Source organism: Ambystoma mexicanum, chromosome 13 (genome assembly GCF_040938575.1).
Source record: "Ambystoma mexicanum isolate Mex_15411 chromosome 13, UKY_AmexF1_1, whole genome shotgun sequence".
In the NCBI taxonomy this organism is placed as follows: domain Eukaryota; kingdom Metazoa; phylum Chordata; class Amphibia; order Caudata; family Ambystomatidae; genus Ambystoma; species Ambystoma mexicanum.
In genome coordinates this window covers 596,469,643-596,487,004 of record NC_090938.1, presented here as the reverse complement: position 1 = coordinate 596,487,004, position 17,362 = coordinate 596,469,643, and the positions used below count along the sequence as shown (strand labels likewise).

General features: G+C 44.8%; 1 protein-coding gene across 1 annotated transcript in view; it reads right to left on the bottom strand.

The window, feature by feature from the left end:
* RETREG3 (reticulophagy regulator family member 3) overlaps positions 1–17,362 on the bottom strand; it is a 430,431-nt gene that overhangs the window by 274,670 nt on the left and 138,399 nt on the right. The window contains exons 4-5 of the mRNA XM_069634424.1: positions 7,726–7,852; positions 5,823–5,907 (exon numbers count right to left, since the gene is read on the bottom strand). Coding sequence (XP_069490525.1) covers positions 5,823–5,907; positions 7,726–7,852 — 212 coding nt within the window. The remainder of the gene's footprint in view (positions 1–5,822; positions 5,908–7,725; positions 7,853–17,362) is intronic.

Here is a 17,362-nt window from a genome sequence, read left to right as displayed (position 1 = left end):
ACCCTACTGTGTCCTTTGTGTCTTGTCCAATTTTGTCTCATCTATAGTTTGGGTATTATTCTTTCTTTTTTTCTTCGGTTGCAGGGATGCAGGGTGTATTGTTTTAAACATTATTGCTGGCTGGGGGTCGGAGGGTGCAGTGCGTGCGCAAAAATGAGCTAAACAACATGGCGCCAGGGCATGCCCATTTTGGACATTCACTTCCAAACCGCAATGAAAGCCTACGTTTCTGCGAGCTCAGTTAGAAGGCAGACATCATTTTTGCAACGGTTGAGATATCGTAGCAGGAAACAGATGAGCTCACTATGGAGGATAGTTATTGTATTGTTCGCTCAAGGACGAGCCGAGAGGGGAGTCAGATCTGCAGGTGCATTGATAAGGCTTGCTGGGAATGAGTGCATGAGAGAAGAACTGGATTTTTCCATTACTGTATGGATTTTTCCACTCTTGCCTCGCATGCTTGCCGTCTGTCCTTCGGCCAGGGAGTATGCAACTTGTGAGGGGCTGGGATTCGTCCCCATAAGAAGAGAGGTACAATCCCCATGAGGTGTCAGAATTGAAACCCTGGGTGTTGAAGTCTCGCTGAGAGGGAGGACGCTCTGCTCCAGACTCCCTTAGTTGATTGATTGTCCCTAGATCTGGGTTAGACTTGAGAGGGATCCAGGAACTGCGAGGGATTGTGGATGCAGATTATCATAATTCTACTCAATAGTGGAGAGAAAACGTTGCCAATCCATAAAGGGGATTGAGTGGCACAAATAATTGTCCCTGTAAAATTATCCATGGTCAAAAAGGGTGAGCCAATCACTGTGATAACTACATGTGTGGACAAAGTTTTTGGCTCATCAGACAAAATGGCTGCAGGAGCGAAAGTTTGGGTTGAGAAACCTAGGGGTCCGGCGGTTCCAGCAGGATGTAATTGCAGCAGGTGAGCATCAAGTTGTTCTGGTAATGGAATCAGGAAAGAGGAAATGGTGCCACGTTCCCGCTGACAAATGTTATTTGCGCGAGTGATGTCCTTCACTGCTATTTTGTTGTTTTGGTGCATTTTATTTTTCTCAGACCCTGTTCATGATGTGTGCACTTCTGCATTTGTGTGAAGCCCGTTCGGAGGGCCTGGGGACATGCGAAAAGATGTGGCAAATGTCTATGTTGTTCGACTGACTCTGATTATCTGGATGATGACAGCCAGCCTTGATGTGGCCATGTTGACTAACACAGATTCAACTGTATTGTTGAGAAGATGTCGTGACCATGGGCGTGATTTCTTTAGCTCTTCCGCGATGTCCTTTTCTTTTGTGCAGCATGGCTGTGCTGCGATTGTCAGGCAGCCCAAGAATATGTGGGTCCTTCTAGCCCGTCGGGTTCTGAACACACACTTTGCCCTGGCTGATGTTCATTATGCTTCCAACTTAATTTCGACGTGTCTTGTGGCTGTACTAAAAGCCGGCTCCTGTGCTACGTCACATTTTCAGAGTATTGCATAATGATACTGTAGTGGAGAACTCTTATGTGAGAACTTCTTTTTCCTTTTATGAGAACTGTACGTTTTGATACTGATCGCTTGTGGAGGAATATGACTAGTAATGTCACTTATAACATTCCTCCGGCTGATGTCTGCTACATGATGACTTGTGATCCTTCACACATTGGCAAATGTCAGCAATTGGACTTGACGGATGGGAAGAGTGCAATGGATTTTGAGAAACATTTATGTGCACGTTCTAAGGTTGTATGTACTGATGTATCTAATTGTATGTTTTGTAATTTTACTATTGTAGCTGCCAGCCATCTTAGGCATGTCAAACTTCCAACAGGTTGGCTATTTTGCTGTGGAGAATTTGCCTACACCTATACTCCTGCAAATATTTCTGGTGGCCCTTGTGCTTTAAAACAGCCCGGTTTGATGATGTATCCTTTGCAGTCTGCAATTCATTGAGCTACATGTTCTGTTCATCATATTGGCCTATGGCCAGATTGTGATTCTAATGTGCATTTGTTGTCCGAACCTGAGGTTTTAGCGCTTGCATCTTCCTTGGTGGGTATATGGGGGTTAGTGGCTGGTGGTTATAATTCCTTGATTAGATTAGCTTGTGTAGTGGTTAAGGGGCTTAATGAAACCTCTCCAGCTTTGACACAGCTACTTTTAGACAGCAGAAAGTTTAGACAGGCTATTTTACAGAACAGGGCTGCTATTGATCATTTTTTTGAAGCATAATTTGGGTTGCAATGCTGTCCAAGCGATGTGCTGTTTTGATTGAAAGGACCATTCCTGTTCTAGTGAGAAGCATATTAGTAGTTTAAATGATCTCATTTCTCAAATAACTCAAGATCAGGGCAGGAGTTGGTGGGATCAACTATTTTCCTGGATTCCCGAAGCATTGCGCCATGGTTTTGTTTGTTTTTTGGGATTGTGTGTTTTAATTGGTGTATTCTTTTGTATTCATTTTTGGTTACTATAAAACCTTTACAAAATTACAAATTAAAAATCAGTGACATAGTATTCTACAAAGAGTGTTGATATTTAAAACAAAAACGTATTAATAAATTCATGTTATGTCGATACTGCATCTTTCTATTGTCCATCTATACATGATCAGGACCTTTCTTTACATTTTAGCAATTTTGAGATCAAGTAACAGATTGCACATAGTTAGCGTGATACACAAATTAATTAGCAATCACAAAGGTGAACATAAAAATAGGGCCCCTATTTAATTGACATTTAATTTACAATGTTGGATGAGCCCACGTGTCAGAAAAAAATCGCAACAAAGCAATTTCTAAGGCCACTGATGTTCCATGCAGCATGTCCCATCATAAACAGTCAAAATTGATTCTTTCTAAATTGTTCAGATTTTTTAAAACCATGTATACGATTTGACCTAAGACCAGTACAGTTTAGCAGCAGATGTCTTAAGTTTCCTTGGCATTTCCACATTTGCAAAATCTGCATGATATCACCCCGGAAGCCTTTCCGCCTCTTATTTCAAGTATGTCACCCGTCCATAGAACATTAAACCTAAATCTCATATATCCAATGCACCAGTTTTTGTAAGGGAATCTAACCAAATAGGACTCAGGAAAGCCAATTATTTTTTATAGTGGGATACTAGTTGGTGATATAATTTTGTATTCCCCACTGTTTCCACAGTTTCTGCCCAGTCAGCATTCTGTAGGAACTTTTTCACTCGAAGAGGATTATTAATAAGAGTTTCTCTCGAGAGGCCTAATTTATCAAGTGCAATTATACTAGATGCTTGTAGATGTGACAATATTGCAGCGTCTGGGCATCCTTGTCTAAGCCCCAATAGTCATCCAAACAGGATATAGTTCCAAGCCATAAACTAGTTTAGAGATCACTTTGGAGCTATAAAAGGCTCAAGGGATATTTACCAAATTTTGGATCCACTTTTCTCATTAACGTGATTTGATTACGAACCTTATGCGCCAGATGTTGACGGTATTGGAATTTCCTATGGTTATCGAATATAGGAAATCCAAAATATTTAATTGAGCTTCTGATGATTAACTTTTCATGGTTTATAAACAATGTATAGCCAATTGGGGTCTTTCGGTTGCTCAACCTCATTATGACCATTTTTTTTGGATTAATCCGTAACCCATTTAGGGTAATATAGTCGCAGAAAGTTGTAAAGTTGTAGGCCTTTTGGCGTGTGATCAATAAGCAGAATGTCATCCTCGTACGCACACCAGGATAGTTTGGTACCTTCAATTTTGGGAGACACAAAGGAGATGCCATGCAGACTTTTGCCTGTGTCCGACACAGTTATAAGAGCAGGTGCAAAAATACATCCTTGTCGTAACCCGTTTGAATTTCTTATAGGATAGGATAATAGGTCCTACATATTTAAACAGACCTGTATTTGGGAGTCTTCGTGTAAGTGGATAAGGATAGAGAGAATGTCTCCAAAGCTGAGCCCTATCCACTAAATCGAAGGCCATTGACTAGTCGATTGCTGCCATGTAAATCGGCAAAGCCCCTCCCTTCCATGCCTTCTCCTGCAATAGGGAAACAAGTAGGCCACCCGCTTCTGTGCCCACTTCCTTTCTGAACCCAAATTGCAGTGGCGATAGAATGAAATTTCGAGCCGACCAATTCCCTAATCTTTGCAGGATCAACCCAGCGAAGATTTTAGAGTTTGCATCCAGGATTGCAATCGGGTGATAGTTCTGCGGTAAGGTCCAGTCCCCGTGTTTGTATATAGGGACGACGTATGAAAAATGCCATGAGGACGGAATAGTTCTAGTGCGAATAATATCAAACAGTATCGAAAGGGCATTCGCCCATAATTCGAGATTACCTTTAAATGGGTATGGTAGTTGACTGTCCAAAGGATGAAAATAAGATAAACATGGCGCCGGTGCACGGCCATTTTGGACATTCACTTCCAAACCGCAATGAAAGTTTACGTTTTTGCGAGCTCAGTTAGAAGGCAGACATCATTTCTGCAACGGTTGCGATATTGTAGCATGAAGCAGATGAGCCCACTATGGAGGATAGTTATTGTATTGTTCACTCAAGGACGAGCCGAGAGGAGTCAGAGATGTGCAGGTGCATTGATAAAGGGAGCTGGGAACGAGCATGCGAGAGACCAGCTGGGTTTTTCTACTATTGGCTGGATTTTTCCGCTCTTGCCTCCCATGCTTGCAGTCTGTCCTTCGGCCGCAGACAGTTTGCAAATTCTGAGGAGCGGGGATTCTTCCCCATAATAAGAGAAGCGCAGTCCCCATCAGGCGACAGAGAATTGGAACCCCAGGTAAAGTCTCACTGAGAGGGAGGACACTCAGCTGCAGACTCCCTTAGTTGATTGTAGGATCTCTCTGCCTACCTGCCTTGGGAGTGGGTAGTGTTGTCGTGGTTCGAGATGAAGCTTTCTCCTACAACTGCACCAACGGTGATGTATACCTACTGTGTTTATTTTTGTATATGTATTAATGTATAACCAGTTGCAATTATCTTGCAGTAGAATGTATACTAATAGAATGTGAATACAGGACCTGTAAAGAGCCAATTATTTTCCAACTAATGGTCTCAGTGTACATTGCCTTCCTGAACCCAAGAACCCTTAGCTCGTGTAACAGTGTAAGTGCTGGGGTCATTACACGTGTCTGAAAAGCAAAACAGAGGGGCATGGAGATGTTGAGGCAGTGATACTGTGGCCCCCTGGGGTACTTTTTCTTTCCAATTTTGCAAAATGTTAATAAAAACAGAATTTAAAAAAAAAAGTCTTACTGAAGTCTTTTAGAAAAATAAAATCTTCTGCAGCTGTAGAAACGGATTTTGATACTAATGTAGGACAGTGTCCTGAGAACCTCCCGTTACACGATGGACGGTAAAGGATTTGAAGATTGCCTCAGTGATTGGTGATTAAGCGTCCCAACTCATTCATGGAGAAAACGGCACAAAATAAAAATTGATTGCCTGCGCTTTGTGCTAGTTTTCTTTTAACAGCTGTGGAACAGGGGTAACAATTTTAAGTTGCTAGCTACTAGCCAGCCATAAAGAGTCACTTGCCACCTCAATTCAATATATACAAACAGCAAACCATTTCTTACTCGCCAAGAGTCAATTATCACTAGCTAGTGGCGAGTGCAAATTGAGTGCCCAGTTCTAGGATCTCCAGCCGGAAAACCGAATGGTGGCATCAAGCTAACAGGCTCTCCAGGGCTAAAACTGGCGATAAATAGCTCACAACAATGTTCAACCCTGAAATAAGGATTCTAATGAGCCATGATGCTCCCTTGAGGTTGGTCAATGCCAAAGAAAACATTAATACGGATAACATATCTGTACTTACACATGAGGTATGACAGCACAACTCCAGGAACATAATGGCCCAGCACAGCAAAGAAGGTCAAAACACCACAACCTAGAAAACAAAACTAAAAGGAACAATTGTGAGTATGTCAACGTAAACAAACCTATGCCCAGATTGCTAAAAAAAAAAAAAACATTGTCTGGTGCAAGACCAATTGATAAAGGGAACTGTACAAAAGGTGAGGCAGGCATAATAGACCTACAAGTGTGTGCACAGCATGCATGACAATTCAGACTACTTGAGCACGTATTGGTTATGCAAGGATTAGATTCAGTAAAAAGCAGGGAGATCAGCCATCTGTGGCCCGCATACTAGGAGGCCAAATTATTGTTGGCTGTTGCCAGGCATTTATGTTTAAGGAACATTTTTACCCAAATGCAGCAAGGGCACAATTACTTAGGTTGTGCTTACACATGCTCTACAAATGAATCCAATTTCAACATCTTACTTCCAACAAATCACGTCAAAAATATTGTGTGCACCTCAATTTGTTATTGGCCTATTATGACATTTGAGTTCAGTACTGCATAAAAGGGGAAAATGTGGCTGTCGTCATACTCCACCCTCTGCCAGTGCCATAAACTGAAAGTCACCAAACAGAAGTCGCACCTTACAAGGATTCACACAATGATGAAGTTTCACTAATAAGCACTAACATATGGTTATAAGTAGACATTCTCAAGATGTATCCCATGAAATTAGGCTCGTTAGTACTTGCTTTGAGATTCCCATCTAGATGTGCCAGCATTTCGTACATACATGAAGATGTTATTCAGGAGGTCCAAAAATTAAAATGCGCAACTGTCAAAATGTTTCCACCAACCCCACCTCTATGAACCATGCAAGTATTAAAAAATCCCATTAAAAAGGGTATTTGGAATTATGTCCAATTTAATGACCCCACTCACGTAACTACTTATGACTTTAATTTGTTGCCTTAGCTGGTGCATATGCCTGTGACCAGTTGCGCTATCACCATTTATGTCAGGTTTCAGCAATATGCTACACCACCTGTAGAGTACAGGGATGGGATTCTGTGCGCATCTATATGCCTTGCTCATCATTTTCTCAAGGGGAATTTTGGAGGAGCCATCACCGCCCCCTGTTGCCAATTACTGTTATCTGTGTGCAGTGCAGCCAGCCTGAGTTTAGTGGGTGGAACCCGCTCTTCTGTAAGCTGGCACTTTAATGAGACACTTATGAAGAATTAATATATGGCTCATCGAGATGGCTGAGGACTCCCAAATACGTTAATAGGCACTGTGTACAGGAGATCACATTTGGGATCCTACTAAATAAACCATGACCTACAGTGAACAAGCCAGTACAGCACCTCAGCACAATTGGAAACTATCAGTTCACGGTAGGCACTGCTGCACCTTCTAATACGGCATGTGCTTGTAGTGCACATTTGAGTTGTGGACAGCATTATGTTTTATAAAGTGCATTTAGACAAATTTGTACTTGTTTTATCGAGTGACTGAGGAATAAAAATACTTGATTATGTGCATAGATTGCATTATAGGTCGCAGAGTCTAGAGGATGTACTGCTTGTGGAAATGTACGTGCAACTCAGCCTATACCCATGAAAGTAGGCAGCATGGATTAACTATAATTTGCCAATTTGTTAATAAGCTTGCAGGTTGCAATAAATATGCCTCTGCATAATGCTTTCAAGCTACTTGCACCCTGATGCCTGCGGGCTCTGGCGCATTATAAGAAAATAAATAAATAAAATAAATACTTTCCCTGAGGATTCCAGCTATGGTACAACAGTAGGTGGTCTCAATCATTCAAGCAATAACCAGGTTAGTGCTGGAAGTTGGAACACTAAAAACGCAATTGTGTGTCAAGTGTATTCAGCCTCTAAAGTAAGTCTTACCTTGCCAGGATTTTCATTCTTGTAAAGCAGAAGATTCTCCCACAAGGTGGTCCCACTAACCCACGCTTCAGCAATACGATGGCACAGCTCTGGCAAGCTGAGGAGCTGTGGGTGAACAAAGCCCCAACTACACATGGTGGAAAATAAAATGAGCATTCCATTACTAACCTCTCATTGACCAACCATGTTGAAATGCAAAGTTACTTACATGTAATAGTAGTTCTCCAGCCTTGGGATTGTTTGAAGAGTTCACTGTGCCTACTTTTCAGCAAGTGAGAAAGAGGTACTCCTAGCCAGGTAATATGGTGCCCCTAAATATCATCTGACTCTCCTATTCAGAAATATGGCCAAGCACAGAAGGCTAAACTCTCAAGTGGAGAGCATGGTGGCTAAAAGGTACAAGCCTAGCACTTTAACATTCAATAAGGGAACATCCACATTTTGCACATACGTCACATAGTGCAATGTCAGGAATTGAATTTGATGCAGCAATATAAATAAATATCAGGTTTTATCAACTTGCCCGTTTATATTTCTGTATTAGACATTCCAAGGAGCGATATCAACGATTTCGTGAGTCTTAAATATTAATGTTACATTCTAATGTACATAATAAATTCTCTTTGGTTTTTAGCCTACCACGCTTCTGATGAAGGTCTATCACCGAAACGTGTGAAGTGACAAGGCTACTTGGGAATCCATTCTTTGATAGGACTCATTGTCGAATTTGTAATACAACAGTCACCACAGGTGACTTTTAACCAATGTGTATGAGATAACGTTACTCACTTGTATGGATTTAAATATGTTCACAACTCTGGTATAACTAATTCCTCTAATGTAAATGTTTTTTCTGACCTTTGAGTATTTTTGTTGATTTTATGTCTGAAACTCTAAAATATGCACATTGTTAAGCACCAATTAAATATATCCATAATTTGTATTGAGTGGCGCATCGGTGGTCTCATTGAAATCTTCACACGCCTTAATAAGTGGTGATGAGAATTTATCATCAGATACAGTCAACAAGTTATTTTGGAAATGTGTTATTCTCAAAGCGTGAAGGACCAGCGAGTTCCAATAGTGTAAACCACAAAGAAGACCTGGTTCAATGTTGAATTGTGCAGAGAGAAGATCATCTTAACTCCAAATTGTCAAATATAAAAACATTAATTCATCAAAAAATTCAAAAATATGAAAAGATTCGTGGAAATAAAATGACACTTTTCATAGTGCATACACTATTCATAAATCATTGCCTAACTGACAAATATAAAAAGATATTTCATCATCTCAAAACTTCCACATACACCCACAAATACCAAATCACTCTCCATATTCACAGCTACTTGTGCAATTTGAGACAAACGGAATTCACCATTAGATATAATCATACATTCCTCAATACAAATCACCGAAATTCAACCATGAACTTAAGTTACATTTTCTCTGCATGATGCATTAAATGTATGCACACCCTAAAAATGGTCTAGATTATTATCAGCATACTTAACTTTGTGCAGGTAAGCCCAATTTGTAAACGCATACTTCATTGTACCGTAGGCATGCCAGCCAGACAGAGCGTGTCACGTTTCTGTTCCTCATGCCAACATGCCGACCACTGTCAGGGGCTGCATTTCAATATTCTTGTAAATGAATGGAGGGAAACGCGTTAAAATGTCTCTGGAGGGATCTCGGGTAGATTCATGTCCCAATCTTGTTGCTTCTGGCAGGGGAAAACTACAACTCATGTATTATGTGCGAAATGTAATTATTAATGCTGCGTCTCCAGTCGGCAGATGGAAACGGCAGTCTGTTAAAATGGCGCAAAGACAATCCAAGGACGCTGTGTGTAGAAGCTACTCGCGTGTTCCTGCGGTCTATACGGGTCTTACGGCATCACAAGAGTGAACATGGACTATATTTTCATCTTCATTTTTTTTTCGGAGTCTGAATGTAAACCGCATGATCCCTCTGCCAGACACTGTGACTGCAGCTGATAGAGAGAACAGCAATGCCAATACATCAGTAACTAGCACGTGGCACAGCAAAAAGTCTGGATTTTAGGAGGATAATGCACGTGCACTATTTTTAAGACAGTCTATCGAAAGAAGGCACTTATCAGTAAAGTATGATTGTTGAGGAAAAGTGCTCTTGGTCTGCCCAGAAAAGTATTTTTGGTTGAACTGTTTACCAGTATTCAGCATTTTTTCAAGTGCTTTGAATTTACACCAATTTGACCAGTATAATGCCATTTTGTAACTGGAAAAGCTGGAAGATAGTGATTTGACCAACATCACACAATTCGAGGAAGTGATTAAGTGGACATCCTATCCTATCCACATCTCGGTGTAGTGGGCCTGGCCATTCTCAGCCCAAGGCAATGGTCAGTGTTCCGTTAGTTCATAATCCCAACGGAGAAGTTACTTACCGGCAATGTTCTTTCTATGGCTCCTTCTCCCGCAGATTCCCCAACAGATGTATATCCTTCCAGCGTCAGATCCGACATCCCCTCGCCTCCGCCCTTTGAGCTCAGCTGCCGAGGAAGAAAAGAAAGATTTGTCTATAAACATGAGGAATCTGCGGAAGAAGAATCCATAGAAAGAACATTACGGTAAGTAATTTCTCCATCAATGGATTGCTTTTATCCAACAGATTCTCATCAGATAGACTCCCCAAGCAGTTTGTATCACAGAGGCGGTATGAAAGTCCCTATACCAGCAAACCTTGTAAAACCACGCTCCAAAAGCGATCATCAGCTCCATGGGCCACGGCAGACAATAGTGTTTTGTAAAAGTATGCAGTGACAACCATGTCTAACAGCACACTTCAGTGCCAAAGAAGCGGCCACACCTCTAGCTCAGTGGGCCCCTATGCCCGATGTCATATCATTCCCTGCGTTGTGGTAACATTCCGTAATTCAGAGGGTTATCCATCTGGATATGGTTTGTTCAGACACTGGCATGCCTTTTCTGGACAGTGAGAAAACCACGGATAGCTGGTCCGCCTTTCTGAAGTCTGATGTTCTCGCAACATAAAAACAAAGGGCCCTCTTGGGATCCAACCTATTAAACCGCTCTTCCTCCTTGGAGGGGTGAGGAGGAAGGTAGAATACAGGCAGGTCTAATGTTTGAGATAAATGAAACTCAGAGACTGCCTTTAGCACCAAAAAACGGTTGTACCGTAAGGGATACTTCCCCCTGAAAAAGGAAGGGTGGTTTGCACGATAGGGCCTGTAACTCACTAACCCGGCTGGCTGATGTAATCGCCACCAAAAAGGTGGTCTTCAACATCGGTTAACGGATGGAGCATGAATGTAAAGGCTCTAATGGAGCCGCCATAAGAAATGTTAGGACCAAATTAAGGTTCCAGTCTGGAACCACAATAGGTACATATTCACGAGACCTTTCAGGAATTGGGCCACAACCGAGATCGTAAAAAAAAACCCTTGTTCCGGAGACCTTTGAAAAAACAGACAAAGCTGCCAAGTATGCTTTGACTGTTGTAACCTGAAGACTCGACGAGGCCAGTGACAAAAGGAACTCCATCACTGCAGTGGTGGGGCAAGAGATGGGGTCAATCTCGCATTCCCTGCATCAAGTCTCAAATCTTCTCCACCTGCACGCATACAGCGATCTTGTTGAAGATCTGCGTGCAGCCAGTAGCACATCAAGTACCTCCTCTGAACGGTCCCAGTCATCATACCTCATCTTCTCAAGAGCCACACATGTAGATTGAGGGATTACAGGTTCGAGGCAAACAGAGAGCAGGGCATCTGGCCAAGTCCAAAAGGTCCTTGCACTATTCGGGGCCATCAAGATCAGGGTTGCTCAGAACCTCCTACCACCCGAGAACAGAATAGGAGGGAAGGCATACTGGAGTTCCAAGTTCCAACTCCACTAGGAACGCACCCCCCCCACGCCTCCCCCCAGTGCGCCTCTTGCCGGGAATTGCCTGAAGCAAAACAGTTTGCCCTTTCTGTTGCACTCCGTGGCAAACAGATCCACTGTTGGGGTAAACCACTGAGTGAAGAACTCTAGGACTTCTTGGCACACTTCCCACTTGTGTGAGACCGGGCTTTGACTGCTCAATGCGTCCGCCAATCCATTCACTGTCCCCGCCAGATGTACTGCAGAGACAGATCGGGTAGTTCAAAAGCCAGAACCACAGCTATATTGCTTCTCTGCAAAGGGGGAGGGAGCATACACCTTCCTGCTTGTTCATGTGTGCATAGCCACTGTATTGTCCACCATGATCAGGACTTGTTTCCCTTTGAGAGAGGGGGCACAAAGCTTTCAGGGCCAACCTGATCGCTCGCAGCTTGTGGATATGCCACTGCGCTTCAACTGTGTACCAAAGGCTTCAGACCTGCAAATCCTCGCAGCGAGAGCCCCAACCCTTCAGAGACGCATCCCTGACCACCGTGACCTCGGGCCACAGAGACCAGAAAGGATTTCCCGCCATCATATTCTCGCTGCTGGCTCACCAAGAGAGATAGTTGACCACCGACTTGGACACCTTTAGAGGAGTCCTTTAAGGTGCTGAAGTACTGGCACCACTGACCCCTTAGGAGCTACTGCAGGGACTGCATTTGCAGTCTGGCCTCTCGTAATAGAAAAATGCAGGAAGCCACGAGACCTAAAATGCAGAGGAAGGAAACCTTTGGCAAGATGGTGTGGCTTTGGAATAGCTGAACCATCTGTCTGACACTGGCCGGTGAGGGTGGTGGGCAGATGCCTTCCCTTCCTGGGTGTCTAGGACTGCTCCGATGAGCTGGAGCCTTTGCGCTGGTGTCGTGTGGGACATCAGTTCAGGGAGAAACCCAGCCTGTACAGCAGCAACCAAGTCACTTCGAGATGAGATGATAATCGCTTCCCAAACTCCCCTTGGATCAGTCAGTCGTCCAGGTATGGATATACATGAACGCCAGACCTCCTGAGGCGAGCTCCGGACTACTGCCATTAGCTCTGTAAAGACTCTGGGTGTAGAAATCAACCCAAAGGGAGCACCTTGAACTGGTAGTGCATGTCGCCTCAAGAATTTCCTGTGCTTCTGATGTATAGGCACACAGAAGTATGCATCCTGGAGATCCAACAAGAGCAGCCACTCCTGAAACTGAAGAGCCTGGAGAATCTCTCTCAACCCCACCATTTTGAATATTTCCTTCCTCAGGAACTTGTTCAAGGCACCGAGGTCCAAAATGGGATGAAGTCCTCCCCTCTTTCTTGGGTAAAAGGAATATCAACACGATCCTCTCTGCTCAGGAGGTACCTCTTCCATGTAACCCTTCAAAAGTAGGGCTATCTGTTCTTCCTGGAGCTCCTGTTCGGTTGTAGAGACGGAGGGGACAGTCTGTCTGGGGCGGTCTGTCTGGAGGTCTCCTTAGAAAGGGCAGACAGTACCCCCATTGGACGAGCTGCAAGACGCAGGCGTTGGAGGTAATCTCCTGCCACTGGGGCCAGTGCTCACCAATCCTTCCTTCAAATGGGTAAACATGGGGGGAGAATACAAAGTGGCTTTGAGGGGCAAGCCGCCCCAGCCGCTGCAGTCTGCTAGCCCCTAGAGGCCCCCTTCCCCTGCCAGAGTGAGGGAAAAGTCTATGCTCCTGCCTCGGTTGCAGAAGCTGTGCCTTCCTTCCTAAGGGGACATACCAGCTGTACTCCTTTCCTCACAAAACTGAAGGAAGGTTTAGTCAGCTGTTGCACAGCTAGGCCCAGTGACTTGTCAGCTAGCTTTGAGTCCTTACATTTTTCCAGGGACTTTGGGTATAGGGCCGAACAAGTTCTTGCCATCAAAGGCAATATCCAGTAGCTTGGCATGGACATTTGTCGAAAAACCTAAATTGTGCAGCTACGCCTGCCTCCTGAGAACTGTAGCGGAACCCATTGCTCTTCTGATGCAGTCAGCAATGTCCAGGCCCATCTGCAACGACTGGTAGGCCACCTCCTTCCCATCATCCACAATACTTAAGAATCCATCCTGCATTTCTCCTTCAGGAATATGTTCTGATGCTTTCTCGATTGTTTTCCAAAGACCAAAAGTGTATTTTGCAAACGCGCAGGGGAACCCAACCCAGGGCATCTACCACTCTGACTACTGTGGTGCGATACTGGGCATTTGTATGTACATAGGGATGGGCTTGCCGAATCTCCATGTCAGGAAAATTGTCCAAGCCACTTGCATCCCATAGCCAGCCTGCCAAGGGGAGTAAATTTGCCTGGTCCGAGAAAAAATAATAATCTGTGCCACCAGAGCCTCCACCTGCTGGCTCGACACGAAAAAGGTACTTGGTCAGCATCGAAAGAGGTCAACATTGTGTCAAAAAATGCCGATCAGGACTGCGGAACATACGAACGGTTGGGCACTGGCGCCGACGAATCAGAGCCGGACAGTGCCAATAACAGCTTTGATAACGTGAATGTTTTGGCCACAGGTGGCGCTGAGCCCAAGGGTATTGGTACCAACGCAGACTTCTTGGGGCTGGAATCATCAGGCGCCACTGGAGTCGCCGAGGCCTGCTGCTTCAAGGCATGAGCCGTACCCGCAGCTGCCTTAAACATCTCAAGCATCTGCTCTTTAAAGGCTTCCCACTCTGCCCTAGATGTTGGGCCCAATGACGACTTACTGCGTTCTTCCGAAGAGTCAAACCCGTGCCTACGCCTCATTTTGTGGGAGGACGATGAAGTGTGGCTCTGGGAACGTGATAATTGTTTTATTTTCTTCAGGTGCCTGTCCTCCGTTTCAGGAGTGGGCCCTTCCATGTCGAGCTCCGAGTGGCTGTGCGAGCTGGAAACTTCGACAGGGGGCTGACCGAGCGCACGTTTTGCGGCCCTCTCCCGTAGCGATTGTGTGCTCATCTTCATGCAAGAACTGCAATCATCGTGTGGGTCCGTAATAGACATCTTGAAATTACAGTCCTTGCACCGTTTGAAACCCGACACCTTGGGAGCGGATATTCTGGAGAAATCATGTTGAGCTGTTGAGACATTTAGTCAAGAAAAAAGGTTCTCCAACGAAAGTTGCTCTAGTGAGCACTGTGTTGAGCACGCGGAAAAAGGAACTGAGGTATGAGGGTGTCCTCATGTGGTACATGTACGACGACGGCCATCACGTCCGGAGTCGAAGACTAATGCATCCAGTCGAGGTGGATCGACGGCGGAGTCCAGGTGTCCCCCTGTCGAAAGATTTTCTGAGCAGCTGATGCTGGAAGGATATCTATCCGATGAGGAATCTTTGGGAGAAATGCAATCCATTGAAATTAAGCTTATTTTTAAGGTTTTCTCCAATTTTGGCAGTTAAGTGACTAAACCATCTGAATGTCATTTGTCATGCAACACACTATTTGGCCAAGTGGGAAAGCTGAGACACTGATGTTGCCTAAAACACACCATTTGAGGTGGATAGTTTGTGTCCCAGCATATAATCTTTGAGCTAAACAGAGAGCCCTAAAGCAGGCCCACTAAACAATCCTGCCTTACACACAATTGCATACAACATTCCATTATAGGTGTACTAGAGGACCGTTGTCTAAGGCAGGCTGGGACATATGTTGCATAAACCAACAAAGTGATTCACAGAAAGCTTTGAATTAAATATAACCACTCAAAATTCCTCTGGGCAGATATCCTTTTCGCTATACTTCGAAATCCTTTCGGGCCCTGCACACTAAGAAAAAGGTCTAGGCCGGGCCTTCCTTGCATATGTACAGAAGCAAGAATGTGTTAGGCAAACAACCACAGACCTGTTGCTGTAGGGGTGTGCCTAGCCGCGAGTCCCTTGTCCACTGTGTGTAGGAAATTAGGCTGGAATTTCTTGAGGAGACAACATTGTCAACCAAGTCGTTCCTGTTCTCACGTAGGCGGTGTTGTGGCCAATTTTCAAGTCTCAACAAAAGCGCAGCTAATATTTACCAGGTTACTCACTGTAGTGACCACCTTACTCCTAGTCCATAGTCCCCTTTCCTCCATACTTGTGGGACATCTTTCCGTCCTGTGGGACGGGACCGGAGCACTTTGTAAAAAGCATCCAAATTTTTCCCAAAATGTGTCCCTCCTCCCTTTCCTGCGTGGGGCCCGGCACGCAGCCGTAACCCCGCCCACCTTGGCTCCGCCCCTCGCATCGCCCATCAGTCCTTTTCTATCGCAGGGTCAAAGACCCATTAGCAATAACAGAGGAACCTTATTAGAGGGGACGGCGGGGGGGGGGGGGGGGCGTATGGAGGAAAGGGAACTATGGACTAGGAGTAAGGTGGTCACTACGGTGAGTAACCTGGTAATACTCCTACGTCCCGTCCCATTTCCTCCATACTTGTGGGAGATTCCCAAGCACTCCTTACAGGAACTATGGGTGGATGGAAATACCCCTTACTGAAACAGGTTCTTTAGCACAGCCTGACCAAACTGAGCGTCAGCTCTAGAGCTCATATCGAGGCAGTAATGCTTACAGAAAGCAGATGGGGAGGCCCAAGAAGCTGCCTTAGCGATGAACTCACAGGCAACATATTTCTGAAAAGCAACCGTGGCTGCTTTGCACCGCACCAGGTGTGCATGGATAGCAGATTTTGGACGGTGAAAGACTCTGATGCAGGCGGCAATCCATCTGGAAATAGATGCCTTAGACGCCGGCCTGCCCTGAGGGTTACCAAAGGTCACAAAACGTTGAGAAGAACTCCGAAGCTCGGAAGTCCTGTCCAGGTAGAACTTAAGAGCTCTTTAGACATCAAGACAGTGTAGAACCCTTTCAGCCTCTGAGGCAGGGTTCGGAAAAAAGACCGAAAGGGAGATCGACTGATTCAGATGGAATTCGGTCACTACCTTCGGTAGGAAAGCCGGGTTTGTCCGAAGGACTACTTTGTCCTTGTGAAAGACTAACAAAGGATGCTCCACCGACAATGCCTGGAGCTCACTCACTCTCCTCGCTGACGTAAAGGCGACCAGAAAGGACACTTTCCAGGACATGTACTTGAGGCCAACCGCAGCCATTGGCTCAAAGGGTTTATGGCACAGCGCCGTCAGGACTACATTTAGATCCCAAGGCGGGTGCGGACTACGAACAGGAGGATAGAGGCGTGACAAGCCAGCAAAATGTCTCTTCACCACCGGGTTAGTTAGAGAATAAGAACACAGGTCTGTAGAAAGGTAAGCGGAAACCGCTGAGAGATAAGTCCTGCAAGACAGAACATGAACCCCTGACTCTGCTAGGAAGGATACCAAGGACCACACAGTGTCAATCGTGGCCACCCTTGGATCCAACTCTTTCTCCAAACACCAATGACAGAACCTGAGCCATTTACTCTTGTATTGAGATATGGTCGAGCGTTTCCTGGCTGCCTGGATAATGCGCATGTTATCCGCAGACAAACTCAAATGCTCTAAAGACTTGAACTCAGGCACCATGCCGCCAAGCTGAGCGATTGTGGGGAGGGGTGCCACATCTGTTGTTCCCCTTGGTGAAGACGATTGGGAGTTACTGGTAACCTGATCGGCGGATACACCGACAGGTGTTGAAGTTCTGAGAACCAAAACCTGGCCGGCCACCACAGGGCTATCAGTAGAAGAGAACAGTTCACATTGTTCTTCAACTTCCAAATTGCTCGATGAACTAGAGGCAGAGGCGGGAAGGCGTAAGCTCTCATGTT